The sequence below is a fragment of the Geospiza fortis genome, unplaced genomic scaffold (assembly GCF_000277835.1).
Source record: "Geospiza fortis unplaced genomic scaffold, GeoFor_1.0 scaffold55, whole genome shotgun sequence".
NCBI classification, from domain to species: Eukaryota; Metazoa; Chordata; class Aves; order Passeriformes; family Thraupidae; genus Geospiza; species Geospiza fortis.
In genome coordinates, this window is record NW_005054308.1 from 9,327,439 (window position 1) to 9,337,881 (window position 10,443).

The 10,443-nt window shown below is 57.2% G+C and overlaps 1 protein-coding gene across 2 annotated transcripts in view; it reads right to left on the minus strand.

Moving 5' to 3' along the window:
- Positions 1–10,443, minus strand: part of GRK6 (G protein-coupled receptor kinase 6) — a 10,648-nt gene continuing 205 nt past the window's right edge. Inside the window, exons 2-15 of one of the 2 annotated variants that reach the window (XM_031055306.1) lie at positions 7,970–8,082; positions 7,600–7,677; positions 7,298–7,398; positions 6,009–6,101; positions 5,689–5,752; positions 4,986–5,115; positions 4,108–4,252; positions 3,324–3,361; positions 3,098–3,187; positions 2,805–3,013; positions 2,267–2,404; positions 1,917–2,054; positions 1,643–1,777; positions 1–108 (exon numbers count right to left, since the gene is read on the minus strand). In XM_031055306.1, the coding sequence (XP_030911166.1) occupies positions 58–108; positions 1,643–1,777; positions 1,917–2,054; positions 2,267–2,404; positions 2,805–3,013; positions 3,098–3,187; positions 3,324–3,361; positions 4,108–4,252; positions 4,986–5,115; positions 5,689–5,752; positions 6,009–6,101; positions 7,298–7,398; positions 7,600–7,677; positions 7,970–8,082 (1,523 nt within the window). In that variant the 3' untranslated portion in view covers positions 1–57. Of the gene's footprint in view, positions 109–1,642; positions 1,778–1,916; positions 2,055–2,266; positions 2,405–2,804; positions 3,014–3,097; positions 3,188–3,323; positions 3,362–4,107; positions 4,299–4,974; positions 5,116–5,688; positions 5,753–6,008; positions 6,102–7,297; positions 7,399–7,599; positions 7,678–7,969; positions 8,083–10,443 lie in introns of both variants that reach the window. The other variant, XM_031055305.1, reaches the window with a different exon arrangement.

The window sequence follows — 10,443 nt, forward strand, 5'->3', positions numbered from 1 at the left end:
CGGGCTGGGCACTCGGGAGAGGCAGGGGGGTCCCGGGGCTGGAGAACGAGCTGTGCTCTACAGCCGGGTGGGCTCTTCCTCGCTGTCGCTGCAGTTTCCACAACAGTCCTGAAGTCAGAAGGGCAAGGGGAGGGAGGAGGGAGGGAGAGAGGAGCACAGCAAGCAGAGGGTGAGCACGGTCACACAACCCAGCCTACAGCTGCCCTCTGGCAGGGATGGGCCAGGTTCCCTCCCAGCCTCTGTGCAGGAGGGTTACATGGAGGCAAGGGGCAGGAGGGGACCCCCAGACGGCAGAGAACAGTCCAGCTGCATCTGGAGGTACAGCCCCTGGCAGGCAGACTGGTGAGCACACAGCTGGCTAGCTCAGAAGCTGTGAGAAGCTGGGCTCCAGGGACTGCAGCCACCCAGGGACACAAGCTCAGTGCCAGCACAGACACTCGGCCCCGCTCAGGGCTCAGCTGGCCACGAGAGCAGCTGAAGCCCTTTTTGCTGAAATGGGAGTCTGAGCACGGGGCAATGCCAAACCCTTCACAGTTTCTCAACCCTTCTGTGTGTCCCAGACATCCGGAGAGGAGTGAGGGAAACTTCCCAGAGCCCCCTGGGAGCAGAACTCCCAGCAGCGGCAGTGCAGGGGCAACTTTGGCTCAAGCTGAGGGCAAGGCCTCCCCCACAAAGGCAGCAAGAGCAGGGATGCTGGATTAGTGGCTCAGGGGGCAGTTAGAACAACAAGCAGGTTGTGCTCTGCCAGGGGAAGGGAATAGGCACTGAAGGATAACACTCCTCTTTCCCAGATCTTGCCATGTCCGTGGGCCACCGGGTATTTCCCTGAGCAGAGCAGCCAGGAGTGACTGCTCACCTCTGGAAAGAGAAAACATGTGGGAAATCACAGCTCAACCCCTTCTACAAACAGCTGCCCATCCTCTGGCAGGTCCTGGCTGTCTGGGGAAGGGCTGGGTATCCCCAGAGCTGGCTCTGGCTAGGGCAGCCCACTGAACTTCAAAGCACAACTCGGAGCTTGCCAAGGAGCAGGAGTCAGCACCAGGTGGCTGAGTGGGTCCAGAGCCAACCATGCTGGAGTCCTACAGCTGCACACAGCCGCTGAGAGGCAGCAGCCCAGGCTTTGCCAGGCCTGGAAAGAAGGCAAAGACTGTCCCAGGCAGAGGAAATAGGCAGACAAGCAAGCCCACAGCAGCTGCACGACGTTTCTGTTCTCCTCATCCCTCAAAAGAGCTGCTCTCTGCCTGGCTCAAGATCTGGCAAAGTGCTCTGGGGAGCCCAGACAGCCCATTCCAAGAGCAAGGACTTGTTCAGGGATGGTATTATTCATGTCAGAAGGGAGATGATTTAATATTTTAGAGTCTTCAGCATCCCTCTGCCTGGGTGATTCCAGCATGTTTAGCCAGGACACTCCTTTGCAGCCCCCTTGACTCCCCCAGCATGGGGAGTGCCAGCCAGACAAGGACTGCCTGCAGCCTTGCACAGGTGCCCCTGAAAGCTCTGGGGTCTGGCCAGTCAGCACTAGGGGAGACTGCTCACTGCCCTCTCGTGCCCACCTCCCTGCCAGCCCTGCCTGGCACAGGCAGGAGCAGGATCACTGTTGCTGGGAGACTGGCTGGGGAGGAAACACTGGGCAAACCCTTACCTGTCTGCTAAACAAGCGCTGGAGTAACCCTTTTTTGGGCTGTGGAGAAGGCTGCCCTTTCCAGTCCAGGTCTGGGGGCACTGTGCCATCTGTGCTAAAGACATTCAGCTCCTTAAAACACTCTGTCTCGATCATCTGGAAGAGGGAAAAGAAGGCTGCAGCAACTGCCACATGGAGCCCATCACCGAGGGCCCAGCAGAGCATGAGAGCAGTGGGGACACCACAGGGACACTGCCCTTGGCCATGGTGGGCACGAGTAGGAGCAAAGACCCACCTCATTCTGCCAAGGAATGGGCACACTTCCTGTAGCAAACTTCTGGTAAAAGTCGTTGTCTGTGGGCTCCAGCTCCACCCCTTTCACCGTGGAGAACTGCTCGATGTCCAGCACATCCTTGCAGTAGATGGCCTGGGGCTATGCAGCACAAAGATTGCTCTAATGTCAGGCTCCACCTTGATGCCACCACCTCCAGCTGTTGCTCATGGCTAAGCCAAGGCCACCTTTCCCTGCAGCCCAGAGCTTGCTGGACCCCTGTTCTGCCAGGTCCAGGGAGGGGGATGGGCCCCATCTCCTCATGCCAGGGCTCCCTCTTTCCTTGGCAAGGTCAGGAACAGATGGGCACTTACATCTGGCTTGAAGGGAGGGTCCAGCATGCCTGCTTCCAGCCTCCTGAAGTTGAGGTGCTTGAAGAGAGGGTGTTCCTTCACCTCCTTGGCTCCAGCTCCTCGGCACCCCAGGCGCTCCAAGGGGTCCTTGCACAGGAGCTGTGACACAAAGGAAATCAATGTCCAGGGTGAAGGGTGCTCTGTGCAGGAGCAGCCCTGGGTTCCTGCAGTGTGCTCTAGGGAGAGCACAGGCTGGCTAAGCAGCTGGGCAAGGAATGAAGGCACTTTGAATCCTCCTGTGCTGCCTTATCAGGAACAAGGGAAGCTGGTTGTCACCTCTGCAGGGAGCAGCCCTGGTGTTCTGCTGCTGCATGCACAGGAGTGGTGGGAGTGAAGGGACAGGGCTGCATGGTGCAGAAAGAAGGGACAGGGCTGCACAGCCACACCATGGTGCAGTGAAGGGACAGGGCTGCACAGCCACACCATGGTGCAGAGGGAAGGGACAGGGCTGCACAGCCACACCATGGTGCAGTGAAGGGACAGGGCTGCACAGCCATACCATGGTGCAGAGGGAGCGGGCGCAGGGCGAGAACTTCTCCGAGTACTCCTCCTGCACTTCCTTCACCAGGCGCTCCACCTCCTCCCTCTTGATCTTCTTCTTGCGCTGCTGGAAGGGGGACTGGCCCTCGATCATCTCGTACACCAGGCAGCCCAGAGCCCACCAGTCCGGGCTGAACGTGTAGCGCTCATTCTTCACCACCTCCGGGGCTGCGGGGAGCAGGGTGAGGGACGTGTGAGGGCAGGGAGAGCACATCTTTGGAACCACTTTTTGCTTAAAGAAGGGTCACTTACCCATGTAGCCAACTGTCCCCACCCGGCCCTTGATTGTTTGGCCCTCTGGCACATGCACAGCCAGGCCCAGGTCTGAGATACGGATGTGACCTGCATAGAGGAGGGGACAAGTTAACAGGAGAAAGTCAAGGGGCAGTGTTTGAAGCTGCCAAAACCACAGGGTAACCCTGGTTCAAGCAGAGTAAGAAAACCTCAGGCTCACAGCTCCTCTTGCCCCTGCACTCACCATGGTCATCCAGTAGTATGTTCTCTGGCTTCAGGTCCCTAGGACAGAAGGGACTTGATTAGCAAGAAGTCTGCCGTCAAAGCAAAGGACACGAGCAACAGCCACATCTCAACAAGTCACAGATAAGGATAAGCAACTTCAGGATGCAATGCCCCTGCCTGAGGCACAGATAACCTTCCCCTCACCCTCTGTCCCAGAGCTGACCCTGCAAGCTCTCCCCTCCTGGGCAGAGAGGTGGAACACAACAACCTTCAACCCTCTGCACTGAGCCCGAGGATGGTTCCCTCTTAGCAGGAGCAGAACTCAGTATGGAGCAGAGGCTTCTCTGCTTATCCTGCCCCAGGACAAGGAAGGACCACAAGGGACTTCCTGGCCAGTGTTTAGCCATGCTATCCTAACACTGCATCACAGCCCTGTGAGTACAGTCAATCCACTTGTTTTCACTCCTCCCCAGCTCTTGAGCACATTGGGGCAGCCAACCCTCCTTTGTTCTAGTGTCAATACTGCCCAGGGAGCTCAGTGCCTGCCCTGAGCCATTCTCAGCACGATCACATCCTGTTCTTGGCGATCATTTAGCAGCACAAGGAAGCCAAGCTAAGGTCTCCCTTTCTCCCACAAGATCAGCTTTCTGTTCCTGATTCCTCTCACTCAGCTCTATGCTGCTTTCAAGCCTAAGGTTATTTTGTTGAGCAGACAGACCCAGATGGGCTGGTGAGAGCAGCAGGAACCCTCTTGCTGCTGCAGGCCCTACAAGCTCTCCCAGCAGGGCCCAGGCAGCACGCACCTGTACACAATCCTCTCCTGGTGCAAGTCCTCCAGGCCACAGCAGATCTCAGCAGCATAGAAAACTGCCCTGGGCTCCTCAAAACCAGCCTCTCCCATGTGGTAGATGTGGAACTTGAGGTCCCCTCCATTCATGAGGGTCAGCACTAGGCAGAGAGCATCTTTAGTTTCATATGCATAGGCTAAGCTCACCTGCAATTCAGGGCAGAAAGGCTGTTAGAAGACACAGCTGGAACAGGGAGGTGCCCACACTCCCATGGACACTTTGCCACCCAAGCAGCCACTCACAGGCTCAGGGCTGGGCCTTTGCCAGCAGAGGAGGAACTGTGCAAACCCAGGGAGGACATGGCAGCACCCAGCAGACCCAGCACACCCCCAGCTCTCCTCAGACAGGGAGGACACTTCCCCCAAGCCAAAGCTGCTTCCCCCCACGGGCAGGCAGCACTCAACAGCAACACTGGGGTTCATCTGGTGAACCCTCTGCAAAGGGAGGCTCAGGCTTTCCACACCTCAGTGCACCAAGGCAGAGCTCCCAGTCACACAGCTCAGGGCTGGGCTTCTCCCCAGACCACGGTCTGCAGAGACAGTTCTCACTGTTTCCTTGTGCCCCAAAAGTCACAAAGGCGCCTGTAACCCAGATGGGTGTTTGGGGCTGACTCTGGGGGCTATCAGAGCATGTGGTGGAGGCAGTAAAGGTCCTGCCACACCCCAGCCTGGTGAGGGATGTGCAGCCACCAGGACCCTGCACCATGGGCAGAGCCTGCTCCTGCCCCTCCACAGCAGCTGAGGAGCACAGAGGTGCCAGGCTGGCTGGTTGGAGGAAGAATCCAGCATTGCAGCAAAGTGAGAGCAATTCCCATGTACTTACTACAAACCTACTGTTCACTTTTTCCAGGATCTGTTTTTCATTCAGGGCCATGGCTTCTCCCTTCCTCTTTTTGATCCTTTTCTTCTCCAGTTTCTTGCAGGCATACATCTTCCCTGTGGCACGCACTTGGCAGGCACACACCTGGAGGGAGCACAAGGTTCAGCACCCTCCCATTTCCAGAGTGGGGTCTAGGTTCTGCTCTCAGGAAGGGGCACAGGAAGGCAAAGAAGCCCATTGTCAAAGCAAAGACACAGTGACAGCTCCAGATGTTACAGAGAAGCAGGAGCCAGCTCTAATGCCTCAAACACCTTTAGCAGCACCATGGCTGGTGCATAGGAAGACAGAAGGCCACTCTATGAACAGAAGGAAGCCTGGCAGGAAGTTTTCAGGAGTGCAGTTTGCCCTGTTGAGACACAGGGAACAGACCTGACTGCCCAGTTAGCAGTAGGTACCACAGGGTTCGTGCCACCAACCCCACCCAGCACCTCCCACACCTCCAGCAGCTGGACTCTCTGAGCTCCTGCCTCTCAGGGAGAGCTGACAGGTCACACAAGGCCCGAAACACAGCCCAGCACAGAGCCCCACAGCCAGCAGCACCTGCCTCCAGGTGCTGGAGCAGCTGGTGGCACCCTGATGGCCAAGCCAGGCCTGCCTCTGGAGCAGGCAATGGGGCTGCCTGGTACCCTGAGTGCAGAGGAAGCAGTGGTTACTCACCTCCCCAAAACCGCCCTTACCCAGCACACGGTACTGGCGGAAAGTGTTTTTGGTCACTGGCTGCCTGTGAGGGAAAGGAAACCAGAGTGAGATGTGAGCAGTGAGAGGGCTCCATGCCCTGGCCTGACAGACTGTGGCTCACCCCAAACCCCTGCCCAACCCAGCCGTGCCTCCCCACGAGGCTGGGGCTGCTGCTGGCGCCAGTAAAGGGCCCTGAGGGGCAGCAAAGGCTGGGCCCAGCATGAGAAGGAGCCCCAGGGAGCCCTGAGGCAGGCTGTGTGAGGAGGGTGCAGGTTCCCCAGAGGTGAGGGGGGCGTTACCTTTCCAGCCATTTCCACTGCAGGAAGCGGTTGAAGTACAAGCTGTCGAGGTAGTCGGCAAAGGGAGCCACGCTCAGGTAGTCGTGGATAAGCCTAGGAGAGAGCAGAGCCAGCACGGTTCCTGAGAGCTGGTCACAGCCCTGGAAAAAGCCAGCAGCCCCAGGAAAGAGGAGGTGAACAGCCCCAAAAGACTCTGCCATCCCTCACCCAGCCTGGTGCAGAATCACCCACACAGCCCCGCTCCATGCTAAGCCTGGCGCAAAGGAAGGTGCGTTGGAGGTACCACTGTGACACATGCAGCACCCTGGGACCCGGCTGGCACTGCTAACTGTGGCCTCTTGACATCAGCCAGGGCTGCAGGACAAAAGGGGACAATGGGACTCTGGAATTGCCCCTCTGCTCACAGGGCAAATGTGCACACAGGCTGTAATCAGCTGCTAGCAACATTCAGCAGCAGGCGCTGAGCTGTTCACTATCAGTGAATATCCAGCACAAAAGGCCACAGGGGATCCTTTGGAGAGCTGTGCCAGGGCTGCCCAGCGGAGTGAGGAGCCTTAGACACAGTGTCTAGACTGGGAACACGCATCAAGGAGAAGCGGATGGGCTCTCCCCTTTCAGAGCCTGCCAAGAGCAGGCAGGGCCCAGCCCGGAGGCTCTGCATTCAGACACGACTCTGGTTACCACACACGGAGCTAACGCTCCCCAGAAGACTGCAGCAAACATGTTGCCACAGCCCTGCTCTCAGTGAGGCAACACACTCCAGCTACTGTGCAGGGAGGGGTGAGGCTGCAAGCCTGGCTTGCCCAAGAGCTTCCGCTTCACACCCAGAGCCAGGACCTCGGCCACCGCTTCTGTGATGGGAACAGAGGTGACCTTAGAGCCCTGCAGAACAGCCAGAGTGACCCAACCACAACAGCCACTGCTGCAGCAGGCAGGACAGGACAGCTGGCACACACTGCAGCTATGGGCTCAGCTCAGCAGGAGCCTACAAAATCCTGGCACAACACTGGGAATAGCATTGGTACAGGGTCTTCTCAAATGGCAGCTCCAGCTGGGAGGACTGACAGAGGTTTCTGCAGCAGCTTGTGGCTCCCAGAGCCCTAGATATCCTTGTACCTGCTTTTCTGGAGCTGGGCTGCAAACTGCTGGCCCAAAACTCCCCAGGCTCCAGCCTCAGCAGCAGCTCTCTCTCTCCCAGAGGAAGGGACCACGGGGCACAAGGTGAGTCAGCTGCAGATCATCCCCGTGCCATGTGTGACCTGCAGGCACAGCCCAGCTCTCCAACTTACTTAGTGCATTCCTTGAAGAGCTCCTTGGAAGGTTCCTGCTCCAGCCTCTCACAACAGGCATCCACCAGTTGTGAGGGAACTTCAGGCACGTGGTCCTTACTCTGGGGACAAAGGGACGGAGTCAGAGATAGGGAGCAGAGCACAAGGGTCCTGCATTAGGGTCAGTGGGCAAAGCAGCGTGGCAGCTTGTGAGGTGGTGGGGTGGCTCAGGGTGTTGGCTGTGGCAGGACATGGGCAATGTCAGCTGCTGGCTCTCCAACTGTTCTACCCTTGCAGGCAGCAAACACAACCCTCTTACTCACGTTTGGCTTCAAGTACTTTTCAATCAGGTGCTGCCCACATTCCTTCCTCTTCTCATCTGGAGCCACTTCGTACCCTGCCTGGAGAGAGCAGTGTGAGGGGCAGTTCCAGTCGTGCTACTGGGCAACAGCTGTGGAGCAGCAACACCCTCTGCCCAAAGTTTCCCACGCTTTCCTTGAAAACCAGATCCCCAGCAAACATCTCCCTAAGCAAAGGCCCAGCCCTATCTGGGCTCTGACTCATGGGTTTTTCCTACAGGAAAACCCTATTGCCCAGAAGTACCTGCTGGAGCACCCAGCCAACCACTTCATGCCCAGGGTGTCAGGAACATCCCCGCCTCCCCCAGTGAAGCCTGATGGGCTCTGCTCTTACCACAGCATCCAGGAACTTGACGCAGCGCGCAAGCTCGGGGCGCGTCTCGCAGAACTGCCGGAACAGCATGTGCCCGATGGGCTGCTTCTCGCACAGGCTGTGGTAGTCCCGCTCTGCAAACGACGACAAGGTCACCCCAACAAATCCCAAAGGAGCAGTCCCAGCCCAGGCAGCGCTGGGGGTACTGTGACTCCTCAGCTGGGCTGCTGACAGGTGCCACCAGCCTGAGACGCCCAGGAGAGTGAAGGGCACCCAGTGGGACAAGGGACACTGCTGAGGTTTTATGTTCCCCTGTGGAAGATGCTCTTTCCTGAAAGAGGATTGACCTGCTCCTCTGTTCAGCCTGAACCTCTTAGTTCCTAGCAAAGGACCTCCATATCAGCTGCTTGCCTAAAGGCTCTCTTCTCTCTCCATAGAGATCGACCAACTACTCCAGACACACAACTTTCCTTGGAACATGAGGAACACACCAAGCTTATCTCAAGGCAGATCTTCCAGGCCAAGAGTTGTTCTGATGACTCCTTCAAACCACTTGTGTTCCCAAAGGCCCTGCTGGAAGCAGCAGCATCAAAATGGGAGGCACCATTCCCACAGATGCCTTGCTGATGAGCACACAGCAGCCAGAGCTCCCCTCTCCATGGGACAGCCACTTGCTCGTACATCAACTCCTGCAGATTCCTCCTACCCCTCTCTGAACTCTGGCAGCCCACGCACAAACACCTTTGACTATCCAGAGCACTTCCAGTTCTCTGCTTTCTTCCTCCCCTTCCACTCACGAGACGTCTGATCCCAGGCCAGAACACATTTCTGTGACAGCCACTGCCACCAGGGCTGCCTGCAGAGCAGATGTGCAGCCACCCAGGGGATCCCAGCACTGGGTACTCCCAGCCTTCCCCTCCCTGTGCAGCAGTTTCTCCCGAGGAAGCTGCAGCTTCCTGAGGGTGCAGGAGAGTGCAGAGCCAGGCGGGCTGTGCTGGGGGAGGAGGTGGCCTCACCAGCTCCGCCGCACCAGCCGGTTTCCTCGTGTCTGCAGGGGAAGGAGTTCCCTTCAGCTGGGGAGGACCAGAATTTGCTGTCGGTGAGATCAGAAGCTTTCAGCTGCCCTGGTCGCTGCCCAGGCTCACACGAGGTTACTCCCTGTGGTCAGGGCACAAAAAGCTTAATTCTGCAATGGGCAACCAGCCCACGGTGCCCACAGTCCTGCCAAGACTCTGGAATAGGAAAGGAATGCCTTTCCAGAAACTATGAGGTGAAAAGAAAGACGCCCCAGCCAAAGAGTGCCCAGGCACAAGGAACAGGGTCATCTCTCCCATGGGAAAACCAAGAGAAACTGCTGCCACCTGGGTCAGAGCACTTCTCACATGCCTCTCCAAGGGGAAGTGAGACACGAGTGGTGACAGCCAGTGGCTGAGAGGGACTTGCTTCCCAAATCTTCACAAGGCCACTGTCCCAGATAGCAGGACAGCAGACACGGAGACCACCAGCACTCAGCACTGGCAAACGGTGAAGTTCAGTGCTGGAAAAAATCATCAGAGTCACAGGAAGGGTGGCTGCAGGCACAGGGTGCACAAAAGCTCAGGGAAAGCTCTGCTGAGAGCACTGCAAATCAAAGAAGGGATTTGGGTGGTCAAGATGGGAGCTGCAAGGAGAGCCCAAGCCTGAGCCCTGTTCAGCCCTCACACCTTGCTCCAGAGAGGCAGCCAGCAGCAAATCCAAGGCTGGAGTCACCACACAGTCACTCTGGCTGTGAAGGCAGCTCCAAGAGATGGTGCATGGGTTGTGTGGCAGAGGGAGGTGGGGACAGCCTGCACTGGGCTGCTGTGAACTTGAGGGTTACAGTGTGGATGAGTGAGGTTGAGGTTCTCCAAGCACTACAGTTCCATAGGGCCCAAAGAACTGCCAGGACTGGAAATCCTGGGCAGGGCAGAACTGGGAATTTGAGCGGCAGAAACCTCCCAAACCCAATGGTTTCAGTGGCACTGGCTCTGAAACAAGGCCAGTGCTGTGCCACTCTCCAGCTGGCAGCTGAATCCGGATTGAAAACTTAAACAAGCCCTCCTCTTCTCAGGAAGCAAAGCATTGGCACCCTCTGTGCCCCAAAACAATTTCACATGATCTCAGGACCAAGCCTGCTGCACAAACAACATTAAAACCATGAAGAGTACAAAGTACAGAATGAAAATGACAGGCCAAGCCCTGCTCAACGCCAGTTCTCATCCACTCCACACAGCAAGAACCCAAGTTTACTGCTTGAATGTTAGAAGCTGAGCTCTGTGGAGCTGAGCTGAATCCAGCCAGGGAGAACAGAGAACATTAGCAGGACCTTTGTTGTTTTTGCAAAGGCACCCCAGAGTGACACTCCAAAACTCTGCAGCATGGAGCAGGTCTGTATGACACAGAAGGTGATGTTCCCCTAGCGAAGCTCATCACAGCCTCCCCGGTGTGTGGCTACATCATCAGCCACTTATCCACCC